Here is a 19391-nt window from a genome sequence, read left to right on the forward strand (position 1 = left end):
AGGTAGCCTCTCAGTTAGTTCTGTTAGGAAGTTATGGTATTCCGTCTGCCATCAAACCATTCCTTCCACTCCAGCAGCATCCCCTGAGCTGCTACCATGCCTGTTGACAGGAGTAAATATTCAGCATTTTTTTCATGTATATTTAATCTTTAGAACAGAGAAGCATTTGTTCATTGGAAAGATGTGCCATATTTACATTTAAGGATTGCTTATTTCTGGTTTGGTATCTTCATTGGTTGCATTTTTTGAGAATCAAGTCCAATTTTTTAATTTTTTTATTTTAAATTAATTAATTAATTAATTAAATACAATTGCTAACATGTGTGTTTTTCTTGGTTAAAGTTAAGGGCAGCACTTTTAGCTGGTAACGTCACATTGAGACATCGTTTTAGTTTTCCTGGGCTAATATCTCATTTGTAGTTATGGAGCACGCCTATTGTCATTCAATCTAAGTTCTGACAGCAGGTTTAACTATCAGGCAGTGTCTTGCCAATAGCTCTGCACATTCTCAGAGATACAGAAGAATATATTTTTTACAGGAGCTGGATATACAAACATTTTTCTATACATTCCTTTACCCTGTTTATCGTCACAGGTCACTATAATACACTCCTCAACGAAGGCAGGAAATGACTGCTTTGGTAAAACAACAACAGCTTCTCCAGTTATAAGTTCAGCTCTTTTTTTACTTGGTTACGGGATAATGTGAAGACATCCAGTTTAAACATTTATTATAAATCTACAGAAGCAGAACCTTTATCCATAGGTGTTGATATAGAGCCTAGATTTTATTTTTTCCACCTACTAATCCAATCCGATGTACAATAACAGCAGATAGTTAACCTTTCTTAATGAAGCAATCAGTAAAGGAGGAGGCCTTTGTATTTAATGTCTGTGGGAACCTCTTAAAGCCAAAAGCTTGAAAACTGAAAAATGCTTGTTTATTCTGAAATGTCTATTTAAATCTTAAGCTTTCCTCTGTAACCAACAAGCTCTGCTGCGCCCGCAGGACAAAATGTGTCTCCTTTCATAACGGTCTACTCTGTAGTATCAACCCCCTGGTTATGCATCTTTCGTTTAACATTGTTTCAGAGTTATGGTCTTAAAGGCAAACCAGTTTCATATTACAAACTAAGATTTTTTAACAAATAAAACCCGGACACTTTTTTTTATTTTTATAAAGACTTCCTGCGTGCCAGTAAAACAAACAAAACATGCATCTCTTTTTGTTTGAGTTGACATGTTATTTTATTTTAGCTTTCTTCCACAGTTTATGGGACCTTTTCTTTTTAAATCATATAAATCATACAAGGCACATTATTATACTACTTTGCGCCAAGGCACAGCCATTCCTCAGGCTTGTCAGAAAGGCTGGTGCCATTGACTTAATTAGGATTCTAATGAAGCTCTAATATAGATTGTATCTGTGTTCTGTTCAGTGAAGCCTCAGCTTAACAATTAACAATCCATTAGCAGATCATCATATGAGGCGGTGTGTCATGCAACTGATGTCCTTTATCTTAAGGAAATTCTATCCCCTTCTCCCCATCTCCCTTCTCTACCTGCTAATAAATATTTAGGGTTATGTTATTGTTTTTAGCTGCCATGTTCATGGAGCACTGGAAGAGAAGACAAATGCGGCTCAATTACAAATGGGATCTGACAGGCTTCGAGGAAGAGGAGGTGAGACACAGTTTTTCCTTTCTGTCCTACAGTTAAACACATACTCCCCTGAAAGCATTTGTACTAATTTGTTAACCTATATAGTGGTAGACTAGAATGTAGTGATCTCTATTTGAGTGCATTCCCATTAGACTGATCATGATCCCATATAAACGCTATAAAAATTGCGGTTCAGCTATTACATAATGCATACGAAGAAGGCCCTTAAAGGGATACTTTATAATTTAAGTTATCCAACTATTGACTTTCTTACTTGTTTAATATGCTATTTATGTTCTGTATGTTTTTGCAGTTTGTAAATGGAAAATCTCATACAAATGTGTGCACTGTAAAAAAAAAAAAAAAAAAAAAAAAAAAAAAGTTCATTATTAGAAAACAACTTTGAGCTCATATACATTGTCTGCTCGCTTCTCTTGTGTTTTAAAGGGACTGCAGAAATTTAAAAAACAAACCACTTGTTTGAAGTGATAACACTGTGTAACACAATTTTTGTTCCTGGGTAGTAAGTGTTATTTCCTAATTGCTTATGCCTCAAAAGTATAGAAAATGGCTATTATTCCCCACAAACTTTGCTTTTGTGACCAGGACAGGTACATTTCAAAATATCACTATTTCCAATGAGAAAACGGGCGTTTTTGTGTCTTTTCGTTCACATAAAGTCAGAAAAAAACAACATATGAATTCAAATTAACATGTATTTATACTAAAGTAATACAAAAATGACTGCAAAAGATTTAGAAGTGAGTAGTTTTTCGAGATTTACGATTATACTGTAAATTCTCATTGGAAATAGTGATATTTTGAAATTTACCTGTCCTGGTCACAAAAGCAAAGTTTGTGGGGAATAATAGCCATTTTCTATACTTGTGAGGCATAAGCAATTAGGAAATAACACTTACTACCCAGGAACAAAAAAAAAAAAAAAAATTGTTACACGGTGTAATATGATAATAAAAGCCTCTAAGAGAGCGGTCCTTTTGCAGATGTCATCTGGGCAAAACTATTGCTGACATTGCATATACTGTACTCTGACATCTTGTCAGTCCCAAAATAATTTGTTGTATCAAGTGTCATACTGTGAGCAGCACTGTATATGAGTCACTGTATGCATGAGGCTTGGTGTATGGTGGGTGTTAGGATAAACATTGAACAAATTTAATGCAGTACGAGAAACACAAAATGTGAGAAAAAAAAACAGAACATCAATATAGCAGTTCATTAAAATAAGTATCAGTTTAATAACACTGTGAGGTATGATACGTGGTTAACCTACCTACTCTGACATTGAAGAGTCTTTAACTTGCTTTTCTATTGATCTCCAAGCAATTAAATGTCTCTCAGGCGGTGTTAGATAGCTTGAGGAATTTACAAGAAGAAGTTTGTAAGTTAGTGTCAGAAGGTAATCTAACCCCAGTCTGATAAGTGCAGCCCAATTAAACAGTTCTATACAGAACATTAAACAGTGATGAGAATGCAAGTTAGAACAAAACGATGTAATGAATTATGCAGCGTTTTAGTAAAATTGAAGAAGTGGTTTAACAAACTAACGGCTAACGATATTTTAACTGCCATGATTAATTGGGGAAACAACCTATAAATATATTGAGCAGGGAAAAACATTTCACGAAAAATTGCAGGGGACAAAAATCGAATGACAGTAACACATCATTGATAACCTGATTTTAAAGACATATTCACATTAACTCTGTTTTTAATGGACTTTTTTTTACTGCAATGAACTTTTAAAAATCAGCAATGAGAATAGCATACTATATAACAACTAGTTTTTGTCTCTTATGGCATACAGGTGCCACTGTACCTTTAATAACAGTCCAGTTTAAGTTAATATGCAGCAGACTGTCCTGGTGTGTTTCTGGGGAGGGGGGGGTTTGTGTGTTTTAATTAACTGTGTGATCCATGCACCAAGACAACAACTAGCATCTCATGGGCCCAATTCACAAAGCTGTACATTTATGGAATAAATTATTTAACATATGAATATGAAGTTTATTTCAAGCATTAAAAAAAATCACAATATAAGATATTTCCTGGTACTGTCCTACAACAGTTTGCTTTTTTTTTCTGGTGGTTTTTTATAGTTTTCAGTTCAGTATTTTTTTTTTTTTATGTATATATTTAACATATATACTGTATAATAACATGGGATAATTCAGTAATTTAATTTTTTTTTTCTTCTTTTTTTCCACTCTGGTTTCCTGAAGGAAGCAGTCAAGGTTTGGGTTTTGTTGGTTTTTTTATTGTGTGTTTTATTTTATTTTTTTTCTCTTAAGCGTATCCTGTAAGATTTCTCCTGCTGCTTGCAACGCACTCTTTCCACCAGAAGGGAACTTCGGGGGCTATTCTTCGTTATTGGTCTTGATGCTTTCCAACATCTTTTTTCCAAGTTTCTTTTGTAATTTATATATTTTTTTGTAATCTTGCAGCTCTGGTTAAGTTTTCTTGTAATTTTCTTTTGGTCTTTTCCTCCTCATTCCTTTTTTCCCTCTTTTTTTGATATTTAGTGGGGCGGCTTTGCATTCCTGTGGACAAGTATTGTCAAAGTGTTTCTTTATTTAGTAATTCTAATAAAATAAACAAAAAAGCCAAATGAATCCAAAAAGTAGAAAAAAAAATACTAATCAGATGATAGTGTTCAAGATGTAGGGAATGGAGAGTTTAAGGACTTATTTTGACAATGCTTAGTGTCCACTTTCTGCAGAAACTGATGCATAAAGGATCATCAGCTTCAATTCCCTCACAGTGCTTTTTCAATGCTTTTTCTTTTCCACCTACTGTACATTGGAACATCAAATGTAGGGGAAAAAAAACAAAAAACGTTACCCTGAAAATAACTTTTAAAAGTAACCTATTAACTTACATTCATAAAAAACTGTTTTAGTTCGCCGCTTTGAATCGGGGAGCTTGGTCAACTGATTCTGTTTTTCAGAAAACGCAAGTTTAAAAACTGTTAAATGAGGAATCTTACAACTCTTACGCATCTCCATTACTGGAAATCGTTCACTTAAAATGTTCGGTTAGGAAAACAGATTTATAATGATTTTGGTGCATTATTTTAGCATTTTATATTAAAAGCCAGTGGAATTGTTGCTCTTAATTATTGCACACTCCATAATTGTGCTGCCATTACTTAGGTGTGTTGACAGTGTATCATGTTTTTGCTGTGCATAAATCCTCTAGTGTCTGCTTTTATACAGGACCACCCAAGAGCTGAGTACGAGTCCAGAGTTATGAAGAAATCAATGAAAAAAGAGCACAGAAAGAGAAAGGTATGGTGGCAGTTGATTTTTTTGAAGTGAAGTTTTGCTAACCTGAAACTGTTCCATTATCATCTTTGTAAATGCTTTAACATTGCAGCATTAATCTTATATGTCAGTATCTTATATTTCAGCATTTAGATGTGTGATAGGAATGTCTGCTAGCTTACCTGATGCTCTGTATAGTATTTTATTATTTCTTTTAATGTTAAACGTCAGTAGCAAGGCAGAAAACATTCAGATTGTGACTGTTCATTGTAACTTTGATTGGTGTCAAACTATTTACCATTTTGTTGGGCTGCGATTGTAAAAGAATAAACGGTTTCTTGCTGTAAGTAATTTGGCACCATAAATGTAATGCTCTGACACATGACACTTCATTTAAGTCACTTACAAAGATGACATGTAACTGCACTGATGCCTTGAAACGGGAAACAAAGCAAAACAACAAAGCAGTAACCCTGTATCGTCAGATTGTTTACTGCCACTGGTATTGTTTAACTAGTGTGCTGGGTTAGTTCAAGATTGAGGTACACAATATCATTCTGTACCGCTTATATATAACTGGATATAGCATGCAGCCTAACATGCTATTGCAGCAGAACCAATATAATCACAGTTGATTTGTAATCAAACCTGGCTATGCTGGGGTTTTTTGGGGTTTTTTTGCATTTACTGTAGCCCTGTGTAAAGACTTACTTTAGTGAAGATTGTTACATGAGTTTGGCTGGATTGAGCTGGAAAAAAAACATACTACAGTTGACACAGGATGACTGGTTTCCCTCTTCATTGATCAAACTTATAAAGACTTTTTATAACCATATAGTTACTGCACCATCTTTGTGTGGAAGACCAATCTTAAACCACTTTTTTTTTTCCACACAAAGGTTGTACCTGAAGAGTTTCAGTACAACGTATTTAACGCGTGTTTTGCGTCCCCTTGTTTTGTTTTTTTTCTTCTATTTTTTTTCCTTTCTCTGCTTGACATCAGAAACACCCGGAGGTCGTGAACGAGGGAACAAACAAATGGAAACAAACAGTTGAAACTGCCATGGCTGGGGTCAAGCTGGTACTTTAAATATCAACTCTATTCACTGTGGTTTGTCAATAAAAAAAAAATTGTAAAATAAATAAATAAATAAATAAAAGATAATAAATGCAATAATGTGATGCCCGAATGGGCTCGTTAATTTATTTGTATAATATGAAATACAAATATTGGAGTCAAATACATTAACAAGAGCATTTGAGCAGGTAAAGAAATTACTTTGGGTAGAAAAGTGAAACTTGCGTTCTCGCCCATATATCTTAGTCATTAGACATAGGAGATTCATGCACGAAAAAAATCAAGTTGGGAAAAATGAAAACAATATCAGCTTCAATTCAATTTGTTTCTTCTACTGCCTTTCAGGTGCAGTGATCAGTAAGGAAACTGTCTGCCAAAACAAGTTTCTAGTTCCTAGTCTCGGTTGATTCTTTATTAATATCCAATTTGTGACATCGAGTGGGCAAGTTCCAGCTGTCACTAAATTAAATGAAATCAAAATCATTCATTTGTAATACACTGTTGTATTTTTTTATTTTTATTGACAAACCTAATATAAAACTTAATGCAATTTGATCCCACTTTTATTTTGTTTCCCCACCATGCCCCACAGTTCCTGCTCTCTATAAGGCAGTTATTTCTCCACTTTTGCCTTGCTGTAGCAGATGATAAGGAGATGCCATGAGCAGTAGTAGTGGCTGTATTGCTATGTGTCTGTGTGCATCCTGTTTCATCTGCATGCCCAGTGTTCATTCATGATCTACGTGATGTTTAGTTGTTGTGCATATTGTACACTTGTCAGTTGCATGTGCGCATTTAACCCTGTTTTTATGTTTTCCCCTTCTTAAATGTGTGTGTTCTATACTTTTAAGTAAAAAAAAAAAAAAGTTTTGAATTTGTACATGATATGTAAAAATGGTTTGTATATTTCCATCACATGGTTATGGTGTTTACTTATATTCCATTGGATTAAGTTTGGTTTGATGTTTGAAAAATACTGTAGTATGTTTGGTAGTTGCCTATTGCCTATTCTCCTCAGTGACTCACTTGCTTCTTTAGACAGAGAAAAAAGGAATATTGCTTTTAGGTTATGGTTAGATTTTGTTTGACAGAAGTACTGTGGTTAAATACTTTTTTAAATATATCTTCAAGCTTCAAGAATATTTTTCAATTGAAGTACATGCTGCACATGAATGCAGCATATATATATATAAAAGTTTACCTTAGTAAAAGCACAGAAAAGAGTAATAAAACATAGTAAAAGCAGGGTAAGGTGTTGGTAAGCATTTTAAATCACAGATAGGTATGGCAAAGCACATTTTAAAAAATGGCAAACCATGGTAAACTATGTTAAATGCACAGTATAATGGGGGGGTTGGGTTAGGGTTGGGGGTCTGCACACTGAAGTAGACGAGGTGCAAGTTCTCTAGGCTGAAGCCATAATTCAATATAGTAAAAGGAATGCACAGTATAACCATGGAAAAAGCCTGAAAACTGCAAAGTTAGCAAGAGTTTTATAAACTCCCACTGAAGAATGACAAGAATAAAGGGATCTGAGCTAGTGCTACAGTACAGGATGGGTATGCCTACATTACAACTGTGAAATGTTCCATTACTGAAAATAACACACATATCTCCCACCTTGCCTAACTTAGACTGAAAAAGAGAAGCTGACCTGGAGGGACAGATTCCCTGCCTACATGACAAATGCTGTCATGATTCTGTTCATGGTAAGAATGCATTTTCTGAAAGCAATGCTATAAAAATGACTTACAAGTGTGTACTCAATATGTACAAATCCCAAGCTGATGTCTCTCACCTGTAACAACAAACTTTAGGACTTTGCCTGTCAGTGAGTGCGTTATGCTGCTGCTGTGACTATTCTAATTTAGTTCTAATTGAGATTTGAAGCATTTAATTCTCGCATCAAATGGAAATAGTATGAATGTACCAGTTGTGTCTATAGCTTGCTGCAAAGGTAAATCATTTCTTTTATTTGCACCTCATTTACAAGGGTATCCCATAGCTGATGCAAGTGCAAGCAAAATGACAATACCATTATGAATTTTGCAGATTTACTGTACCATCAACAGGATTGCCCATTATCTTCTCTTTTTCTCCCATGCAGATTGGTCTGACATTTGCAATAGTGTTTGGCGTGATCCTCTACCGCATCTCCACAGCTGCAGCGCTGGCTATGAGCTCTAGCCCCAGCACCAAGTCCAATGTGCGGGTCACTGTCATGGCCACAGCGGTCATCATCAACCTGGTGGTCATCCTGATCCTGGATGAGCTCTACGGGTACATTGCCAGATGGTTGACTCTGATTGGTAAATACTAGGCTGCTGTCTGTGTAGTTGTTTGTGTGTTACCTATTATACATCAGTGCAAAACTGCAAAGGGTTTTATGAGTTTGCATAGGGAACAAAGCTCTATTGCAAGTATTCCAAATTGCATGTGGGCTCCGCTGCTTTGAGGGCTGCACAGGTTTTGACTGAATGTGTACAGTATGTACTGGTGAAGGCACGTGTCTTCTCCACACAAAGGTCTATGAGGACTGAATTGTAAACTGTCTCCTGACATTTCAAACATCAGGGCCAGGCCTCAGATTTAGGACAGTGATCTTGCAGCTAAAATACACATTTATTTTTGAGTCATATACCAGAAGGTTAGGATATCATCTGCATGCTGCTGCAGTTTGTAAGATTATGTAGAGTTTGCTAAAAAAAAAAAAAAAAAAAAAAAAGCAGAGATATGTGGAAGTAATGTTAAAAAAAAAAGATTGTGCATATATGTTTTTTTAGATCATTTTATGTTTAGTGGATACAGGGCTGAGATTATGCAGGTTATATAAAGTGGGAAGCTATGTAGTGGATGTAGCCATAGTAAGTTGTGGCTGTGGACTGAAAGCTTTTCAGTAAGACTGAAAGTGCAATATACTGGCTAATCTGCATATAATGTATAAATGTTTATATATCTGGGAATGTATAAAAGTTTGTATATATGTGTATATGCAGTGAGATGTATTTCATTTCTTTTCTTTTTTTTTGTATTATTATTATAGAGGTCCCAAAAACTGACAAAAGCTTTGAGGAGAGGTTGATTTTCAAGGCATTCGTACTGAAGTTTGTGAACGCATTCACACCTATAATGTATGTTGCTTTCTTCAAAGGAAGGTGGGTCTTTAAAAAAAAAAAAAAACTAATACAATAATAACAGTGTGATTACAGGACAAATACTGCTGAACTTTTAACTTTGTCACGCCCATTAATTACATGTTCAATTTACTATCATTTTTACAATTGTATAACTCCTACATCGTTAGTGGTGATTTTGATTAATCTGCCACAACATAGTTTCAGTTTTATTTCTTGCCCTTTTTTTATGGACAGGTTCATTGGCCGTCCAGGAAACTATGTCTATGCATTTCAATCTTTCCGAATGGAAGAGGTAATGTATCAAATGGTTCTTTCTTTCTTTCTTTCTTTCTTTCTTTCTTTCTTTCTTTCTTTCTTTCCTTGTTTCTTTCTTTGTTTCTTTCTTTCACGTCTAGGCTGTTCAGTTCTCCTGATTGTGGCTTTCTTCTTTCCTGTCGGTTAGTGTGCGCCAGGAGGATGCCTCATGGAGCTATGTATTCAACTCAGTATCATTATGCTGGGTAAACAGCTCATCCAGAACAACCTGTTTGAGATTGGAATTCCGTAAGTCTTTTACTTTCAATGTTTGAAAAGACCTAAAACCACCAGTCTGTTCTTGAGGAAAATCCACCCATGATCACAGATCATTGAATTTGAATTTGGTAGCTTTTAGACGACGCTTTAAGGACAGCTATGCCATTATTAAAATGTATTCCTGGTAATGACCTTGACATATACTCTCTCCTATTCTGACCAAATTCCACTTAACTGCCCCAAGTGTTGACAACAGTTCCAGGTATACAACAAACACAAACCCTCACAATTTTGCTAAAAATCTAAGTCATTCTATGCAGTAAAACGCTTTGATGGAGTTCAAACAATGACACCACTGGGACCTATTGACTAAGGGTTATAAACGAGCATTCTTAATATGGACATCATCCACCTCCTTCTTACTCCCTGCATTACTGTGTTTTCATTGACCGATTATAACAATGTGAGGATGTTTAATTTCTCCTCTGTCCAAAATATAGGTCTCATTTTGTGTGTATTTTGTGGGCTCATGTAAAGCAAATAACGAGTTTCACAGCCAAATCTATTTTCTCTTAACAAACCTGGTGTCAGGAACGAGGATAAACTTTACTAGCTAAGCCATACAGCTTCTTTAGCAATACAGATGTTCCATAACATACAGATACATATAAACATGTGTTCACCTCCATCTACACTCTGCATATCTTACGGACAACAAGCTTCCATCATGTATCTGTATACAGGGAATATGACAGGAAAACCCAGGCTATGCTTTCATTTGCTAACATGATGTTATGTTACCATTATGATATCACTGTATCAGTAATGCTTTTGTTAATACAACCTCGTTTTCCTGGCTATTTGAGGTAGGTAATCCTCAGGAATTTCTCCAAACGGAAATATGACATAAATAATTTGAATGTTAAAATGGACACACTGTCGACTTTGCAGCAAACTGAAGAAACTGATCAGATACTTCAAGTCAAAAAGAACATCTGTGCCAGAGGAGGAACACAACAAGAAGCTACAGTGCTATGAAGTTGACTACTACCTGGAGCCATTTGCAGGGCTTACGCCCGAGTACATGGAAATGAGTGAGTCAAACCCACAGGGAGGCTGTTGAAAGCACATGGGAAACTATTTCAGCCAGCTTTTCAAATTCCACCTGGCATCTCTTTCATAGTCAGAGGGCACTGTACCACTTAACAGTAACGGGAAACAAAACAGTCACTTTCTGTGAACCCTCTTGCACCCTTTATCAGACTTTTAAAAAAAGAACTTCAAATCGAATCAGCCCAACCTTTACAGGGGTGTCTTTCTAGCCCGTTTTGTCCCCTGTGTTTGATACCCCTGTCTTACATCTTTAGATAATACGTGCTGGATCCAGGCACACAGATTCCTAGAAACCCAGCCCCTGTAAATACATTGCATCCCAGCTCTTAATAATCACCACAAGGGTACAGGTCATCATCGGACATTCTCAGATCACAAGGGTTAACCTTATTGAAAATGACACCAGTGACAGAAACACCCAGGTTGATTTGTAGCTGTCTAGATTATAGTCATAAACAAAGTATTGCATGCCTGCCTTCAGAGTGCAGTATCCAAGCAATTGTTGCACAACACAGCTGAATTTCTATCTTTAGGTTCAGTTACATCGACTTGAGTAAACAGTAAATGTAATTTGCAGTAGGAAAACTTTTCTTTTTCTTTAATTACAAATCTTGTTTGAGAAATGCACAATTCAATAATAAACGTACATTGTAAAAGCTTTGAAAAGAATGTCCTAATTGTGTAAAAGTTATTTCAGAAACGCAGTTATCGGCAAGACCGTTTTAAAACCATAAATATATGCAATCCAGACCCCCCACATCAGCAGAGCAGTGGAGTCCAGCTGCTACCAGCTGTCAGGTGATTGAATCCATAACCCTGCTATCTTAACCCTTGGTGTCTTCACTGACCCTAAAGGCCCCTTGGCGAACTCCTGGACCTTTTGGTTGAGTTTACAATTAATCTTGTACTAGTGTACAGAATAGCAGATCAAAAACACACATAGCTTACATATGACAGAACCATTAGCTGGCTTGGAGCTGTTGAGCAAGCATCCTGTTTTAACTCGGAGCCTGCAGAGCAGACAAGTCCTGAGATCAGCATGTGTTAAAATACGACGTTAACAGATTTTGTTTTAGCTCTAAGGTTACATGCATGTACTAAACAGATGGTGTACCAAGCAGGGTTACCAAATAGAAATTATCAGTCAGAGGTTGAACTCTGGAACAAGTAGGCAAAAAGTAACAATTATTGTTTTTTAGACTGAAAAAATAAAAAAATAAAAAACTTAATAAAGTTCTCCTTTATACGGGAACGTGATAATCAAGATGTTTGTATGAATCTGACTGCTATTGCTAGGGCTTTGTTGTGACTGTGTGCCCTTCTAGTGTAGGTGCATGGCATTTACACCACTAATATAAATATGGGACAAGCTTACCCCAGACTTTCATAAGATGAGCAGACATGTTCTGCTTGTTCAGTGTGGATTGGAATAGGTTTTTGGTACTGCTTATTGAGCAGACCAGGCTGTTCGGCTGAACAAGGGGGACGAGTGCCAGGGAAGGAAGGTGGAATGCCTATAGGAGATGTGAAACACCTAGTGACTAAAAAAAGAAGAAGAAAAAAACACATCCTCATATAAGTGCTAAGACTTGAACTGGTTATAGCAGGTCTTCAGGTGTAATTTTATTGTAAATTTCAATGTCATTTTCACCTAAACAAGCAGTCTACTACAGTAGCTATAACTTCATTTGATCTCATGTTGTGTTTTTAATTCCCGACATGAACTGGGGGTGGGGTGTGTAGAGTAAATCCAAGAAAACAGTTATTCATTTAATTTGTATATAATTAGTTGCACTTAAGTGTAGCTTAAATCAGCAGAAGGAAGGCTGTTTGTATATAGAAATCTAAACAATTACTTGATACCTACTTAGTGTCTTGTCAAGTGTTTTTAATAAGTGAAACAAAAGCATTGGTCTAACTGTTCTTCAGAAGCCAAGGCAGACTGTGTCATTTTAAATAAGGGTTGGTCCGTACTTTAAATTCCTTCAGCATCTGATGTGACTTATTTTTGGTGTTTTGGTTCTGATGGACAGGGGCGGTTATTCCACAGCTGTTTGCACCTCACAGTTAACTTACCCTCATCAGCTGCATGACTGATAAATCTGGTGGTGTTAGTGAAAAACATGCCGCAGTTCTTGCCACTGGCACTGCATCAAGGGGGATCCTGGGTTTCAGTCTAATTAGGTCAGCTTTCCTTGTTCATATAGATAAACAGCACTTTATACAGTGTCCTCAGTATGCTCAAACTGGAGCTGAGTCACGTTATAGGTGAGCTGAAATCCTGCTAATATGAGCATATCAGTTTAGGCTGTATGAGTTATAATCACACTGGATAAGGTCTTTCATCTGACTAAGTTATATTAAATATAGATAGCCTCTTCCTGTGTGTTCCTGTATTTTGGTTTGGTTTAATGTTGTTTGCATTTACAGTACCGTACAGTTTATACCGATACATGCAAAAGAGTATTGTCATACTACAGACTTGATAACTAAAGGCACCTTTCTTTAGTGATACAGTTTGGATTCGTTACCCTGTTTGTGGCTTCATTTCCGCTGGCTCCCCTTTTTGCATTGTTAAACAACATAATTGAGATTCGTTTGGATGCTAAGAAGTTTGTAGCAGAACTCAGGAGACCAGTGGCTGCACGAGCAAAAGATATTGGTAAGTGATCACTAATTGTGTGTGTGTGTGTGTGTGTGTGTCTATATATATATATCCTTTTATTTTATTTTCCTGTTATAGTTTGACTTCCCCTTTATTTCTAATGGGCCTTAAAGGGTACATAAGGACCTTCTTATTTTATTGTGTTGCATGTTCCCTTGTGTTGCTACAACTGTTTACGTAAGGTGTGTGTATTGTTTTAATTTTTTTATTTTACATTTTGACCACTAAATTGCCAAATTGCAAGATGGCTTCACATGTACCCACATGGACCTCTCAGAACTATATTTCCCATCAACCTCCTGCAAACTGGTAAATCCATCTGTTACATATGTGAGCAGGAGGATGATGGGAAATGTAGTTCTGAGAGGTCCATGTGGGTACATGTGAGGAAGCCATCTTGATGCAGGGAATGCAATATAAAAGTTTTAAAAAGTGGTTAAAATGTAAAAAAATATATAATAATTAAAACAACACACACACACACCTTACAGAAACAGTTGTAGCAACACATGGGCACACGTAACACAATAAAATACAAAGGTCCTTATGTACCCTTTAACCTTAATATTATTTATCATCTGGGAGCTTGTTGTATTTGTGGTTTCCTTAAACAACACCATTCCTGTAGCAGTTACTCACTTACTGTCACACCCAAATTCAGAGGTGCAAACAGACTACGGGTTTCACCTGTTATTCCTCCTGCATTTTAGGAATCTGGTACAATATTCTAAGAGTAGTGGCAAAACTGGCAGTCATCATTAATGTAAGTGTTATTTTTATTTATTATTATTATTATTATTATTATTATTATTATATTATTATTATTATTATTATTATTATTATTATTATTCTTGTTGCCACAACAACTTCTCATTTCAGTCAGAGCATCAGTGCATATCTTAAGTCAGAGAAACTTGAAAAATGTTTTCATTCCCCATCTGATTTATGACAAATCTTAATTCTCAGAAACAGTACTTAGACCTGCCGCAGTTTTGATCACACCAGCACCAAAGGAACAAAAAGCCACTTTGTAGCTTGAATGTGGTTTTAGGCCACTGATACAGTAAAGTTGCCTCAAACTAGGTGTCCTGGTCTCCTGGAACCAGTTTTCAAGCCACTTTCTGAAAAAATGGCTTTGTGTTCTCTCAGCTTTACCCAGCCCTCATACATTGCTGCTTGTCAGAAATCTGGACAAAATGGAAGAGTGCCACCTACTGGTCACCAAAAGCATTTCAAACATCACTTGCTTTTCTTGGAGGTCAATCATCAAAGTATTTCTCGACCTTGCTTAGCCCTTTGAGGTGACGAGATCAGACTCCAAGCTGTTTAAGACAACACTAAAATGACCTTAAAACTCATCTGAGTAATGTGATGTTGAAAAGACAGAAGAGAGCCTTCTATGGGCAAAGACAGCATGTTTTGCTTCCAGTTTGTCAGTAAATCTAAGAAAAAGAACAGTCATGTTCCATTAACGTTACTTCTGGGAATCGCACTTATAGCAAATGACATATTGTCGGCTGTAGCATTTCAGTGTTTGGATTGGCTATCGTACCTATGATTCAGTGCCGTTTGTACCCTTGTCAGATTCTCAGACCCTGTAATTTTATTAAGGAACAATGCTTATACAGTCTGACACTATCAACAATAATTAAATGTCAACACATTTTAATTATTATTTATTTTTGTTAATCCTACAACACTGATAATTATGTTGACTTCAGCAGAAAGAGTTTGAGGGCCTGGCACCTTTTACATGGTCATAAACCAGACTGGAATACAAAAGGTTGTTTTTTTTTTTAGGAGAAGGAAAGATGTACTGATTTTACTTTGCAGTTTCTTGGTGGGTTTGGGTTTACAAGAGAAGTATGTGCATGTTGAAGTGTGACTTGTTTTATTCTGCTGCTGTTTGACTGGTCACTCTTCATTTTGACTGTCCAGGCATTTGTGATCTCGTTCACGTCTGACTTCATCCCGCGCCTGGTGTACCTGTACATGTACAGCACAGACGGCTCCATGCATGGTTTCATCAACCACACCCTGTCCTACTTCAATGTCAGCGACTTCAAGTCAGGGACTGAGCCCATTGAGCCCATGGAGCTGGGCTACAAGGTGGAAATTTGCAGGTAACTCCCATCTGTCAATCTCCATCGTTTGGTCTGCTCCTAGGATTTATTCAGACTTTTCGGGGAATTCTGTTTGGAAATTAATTAAAGCAATTTATGAGATATTAGATGATGTTCACAGCCAACAAAAAGGCTTTATATTGTGTCCAAACCCCAGTAGTTTGATTAATACACTGTAAAAGTTCTGGGATTCAACATGGGCAAGCTCCATTTTCTGTAGTGAAATACCATTTGCTCAAGAAAGCAGTCGTTGTATTTTTAGTTTAAATGGAGAAATGCTTTTATACATTCGATATACTATAACAAACATCATGTCTCTTGCTTGAATTGTAATTTAAAATAATGTGTTTGATTTATTTAAGAAAATTACAGCGTTTTAAAAATAAGCCTTTTGTTGTTGTTGTTGTAAAATCTACAATTACTGCATCCTTTGCTTTGCAGATTCAAAGACTACAGAGAGCCCCCTTGGTCAATGAATGGTTACGACATCTCTAAACAATTCTGGGCTGTCTTGGCAGCTAGATTAGCATTTGTCATTGTCTTCCAGGTGAGTGTTGTGGTTAAGATCTGTTTTACTGGAGGATGTCTGCTTAAGACTGTGGCTCAACTACAACCGTGGCCAAACGTTTTGCATCGCCCTGAAGAATAAACTAATTTTGCTTCATAAAGTCGAATTAAACCTGTTGAATAATGTTACATTAACACATTGAATTACATACAGCTTTGTAGTTTTCATATGCTTAACAAAAAAACAACGAAAATTGAAATATGTGACAGCTCTCCTATTGCCGAAGACAGAGCTTGGCCGAAGGTCACGTTCCTGTGGATCTGAAAACATATAAAAGGGCTCTGCTTGGCAGAGGCGCCTCTCACAGCAATAGGAATAGTCCAGCAGCTTAGGACTGAAAGGAGAGATAGTAAAGGGTACCCTGACTGGTTTGGTGCTGCCCTCGCATGAGGTGAGACACAGGCCTCTGAAGCCGGGAGCGAGAAGGCGTCCCACAGGGAACCTGCAAAGAGAGAGATGGGTTAATCTGGGTAGAATAGATGCATGAGCTGCTCAAAGATAGTGTGGCAGGGGGTCCTCTCTGACTCACTCGGTGAGAACTCCCCTAGAACGAGGACGAGGCAGCTCGGCTGACCTGTGGTCGGGCGAGTGGATCCGCACTTACCACTCCAGAGGAGACCAATGCAAAGGCACAAGAAACAGAGAGGAGAAGAAAGCAAAACTAGACAGAGAAGGAATGTTTCACCGTAAGGCTAACATTTTGAAATCTAACATGAAATCCTGTGTTACTGTTATGGCTTCCGGTAGACTTTAGCAATATCATTGTGTAGTTTCTTTGATTACAGGATGTTAAATAAAATATCTAAATTATGTTGATATAGCTTTATAGTCTCAATCCTTAAATTCTAGGTGATGCAAAACTTTTGGCCATAGCTGTATACCCGACGGGGACAAATCGCAGCTGTAGTGTGTGTATTTTTTTTTTAAGAGCGTTTTGCAGTGCAAGGGAATCCACCTGGTTTGAGACATTTTTTTCAGGGAATCCCAGTAGAACCAAGGATGGGTGGTTGGTGTAAACAAGGTGATTCCCCAGTGCAGTACAATGCTCTACAAAAATCCAGCTGTGGCTTATACTGGCATGTATGTGCTGATCAAATCAAACCCTGTAGCTTAGCAGTAATGGAGAAGAAAAGTTCAAGCCCTGTAATGTGATCCATAAATATTGATACAAAATGCAAAACAAAATTGTTTCATCATGGCAATAATACCCACTGTAGCGACATAACCTACTGCAGTCCAGAGCAGAGGTGAGCGGACAGAGATCAGCCCTGCTTTTTTTTTATTCACTTTGAATTTTGCTCTGTGTATGGCACGATGAGAAGGCGTTCATGCCGGTTTCCCATGCCACAGTTTTGGGAACGTCAGAGCCAATGTGAATCCCCCTTCTTTGCGCAGCCCAGACGCGAACCGGCACCATCCAGGCTGTGACTCATCCTGTGCTCCTAGCGGCAGCACCTTAACCAGATAAAACACTCCCTCTTTAGAAATAACTAATTGTTTAGTATTGAAGGTATTTTACAATCTTGTTAACCTTTATAAAATGTAATGTTTTGTTAATGTTTTTTTTTTTCTCTCCCAGAATCTGGTGATGATCATGAGTGACTTTGTGGACTGGATGATCCCAGACATTCCCAAGGACATTAGCGTGCAGATCCATAAGGAGAAGGTACTCATGGTGGAGCTGTTTATGAAAGAAGAACGGGGCAAGCTGCAGATGCTGGAGAACATGATAGCAAAGGGCAAGGAACCCAAGAGCAAGGAGAACTGTAACAACCACAGTCCTATGAACCGACCCCTATGCCACAAGGGGAGCAGCACTTCTTTGCATTCACAAAATATTGATGTATAAGAGATGGCTTTAAAAAAAAAAAAAAAAAAAAAAACATAACATTCAAAATGTTATTTGTCTGGGCATTCCATAGAATGATGTACTTGAGAAGAAAGCATCACAGTACGAGTTGTGTCAGTGTGTAACTGCCGATCTCAGTCCTGTCATTGTTCAGTTAACTCAATGATCTTACAAATGTGGAGGACCACATTACAAACACATTTTTTTTTTTTTTTTTTGCACAAAACAATCCAGCACAGGGAAATGTGTTTAATATATCTTAAAGATGCAGCTTACTCAGCATGATAAGGATGAGCCTTTAGAAATAGCTTCTCATTTCCAGGCATGAGCTGATAACCTATTTTTTTGTTTGTTTGTTTTGTTTTTTTTTAATTAAAAAAAATTGCTGTCATTGGTTATGATCCTTATGAAACTGATTTTTTTTTTGTTGCACTTATTAAAATGTGTAAAAAAAGCTAATCTTGGAATCAAGGATTTAATTGACAGTTTTTAAAAACTGATCAATGACCAAACACTAAACAATACTATAACAGTGGAAAAAATAAAATGCATTGTCCTTTTCAGATTATTATTTTTTTTTTACAAATTGTAATCAAGAATGTTTCCATCTCTTAAAACTGTTCTTCCATGCAAAAATATTTTTTTTATTTTAATGAATCGCTACATGAAGGTCATAGATTCCGACCTATTAACCCTTTACTCTCTATCTTAGGAGTTATGGCTAAGCGGAGGTACAGTGTCGGGGATAGAAGTGAGCACTTTTACAGGTTTTATATATATATATATATATATATATATATATATATATATATATATATATATATATATATATATATATATATATAGATAGATAGATAGATAGATAAGGCACATTGATCTCCTGATAACTTCTATTGAAATAACTTCTATTGAAAAAAACTCTAAAGGCTGCAAAAAAAAAAAAAAAAAAAAAAATCCTGGTTGTTTTGAAACCATTGGAATATGTCACTTACCAAGTGTGAAACTGTTTAATCCAAGCTAGGGATTACAGTAAATTAGGTTTATATGCATAGGTTTAAGGTGTGTCATTTATATTAGAAGCTTTATTGCTCCCTGCTATTTATGCTAAATATATGCAAGTTACTTAAAATCTGAAGGTCTGCTGTGTTCCAAAAGTGTAACATTGGCATCAATAATTCAGTACTATGTGCATTTAAATGATGACTTTTTTTTTTTTATGCATTTGTCAAAAACACTCATGTCTTTAGAGATATTTTTTGTATTTTCTATATTGTATATCCCTCTCCACTCCACTTTTACTGTTAAGTTTAAATGTTTTTTAAAACTATGTGAAATGCTTCAAAGTTTCCCCCTGGAATGAATCTGAGGTGAGCAGCTGTAAATCACTTATCGAGTAAAC

The 19391-nt window shown here is 36.5% G+C and overlaps 1 protein-coding gene across 7 annotated transcripts in view; it reads left to right on the forward strand.

Moving 5' to 3' along the window:
- LOC121294852 (anoctamin-1-like) overlaps window positions 1–18777 on the forward strand; it is a 47356-nt gene extending 28579 nt beyond the window's left edge. For 2 of the 7 annotated variants that reach the window (XM_041218986.1, XM_041218988.1), the window contains 15 exons: window positions 1601–1683; window positions 3906–3917; window positions 4899–4970; window positions 5950–6027; window positions 7659–7733; window positions 8132–8333; window positions 9068–9179; window positions 9396–9453; window positions 9604–9704; window positions 10626–10768; window positions 13297–13449; window positions 14163–14215; window positions 15391–15575; window positions 16017–16122; window positions 17723–18777. In XM_041218986.1, the coding sequence (XP_041074920.1) occupies window positions 1601–1683; window positions 3906–3917; window positions 4899–4970; window positions 5950–6027; window positions 7659–7733; window positions 8132–8333; window positions 9068–9179; window positions 9396–9453; window positions 9604–9704; window positions 10626–10768; window positions 13297–13449; window positions 14163–14215; window positions 15391–15575; window positions 16017–16122; window positions 17723–17992 (1703 nt within the window). In that variant the 3' untranslated portion in view covers window positions 17993–18777. The remainder of the gene's footprint in view (window positions 1–1600; window positions 1684–3905; window positions 3918–4898; window positions 4971–5949; window positions 6028–7658; window positions 7734–8131; window positions 8334–9067; window positions 9180–9395; window positions 9454–9603; window positions 9705–10625; window positions 10769–13296; window positions 13450–14162; window positions 14216–15390; window positions 15576–16016; window positions 16123–17722) is intronic. The other 5 variants (XM_041218987.1, XM_041218989.1, XM_041218990.1 and 2 more) reach the window with 4 other exon arrangements.
- Window positions 18778–19391: the final 614 nt, after the last annotated feature.

This window comes from Polyodon spathula, chromosome 19 (assembly GCF_017654505.1).
Source record: "Polyodon spathula isolate WHYD16114869_AA chromosome 19, ASM1765450v1, whole genome shotgun sequence".
Lineage (NCBI taxonomy): Eukaryota > Metazoa > Chordata > Actinopteri > Acipenseriformes > Polyodontidae > Polyodon > Polyodon spathula.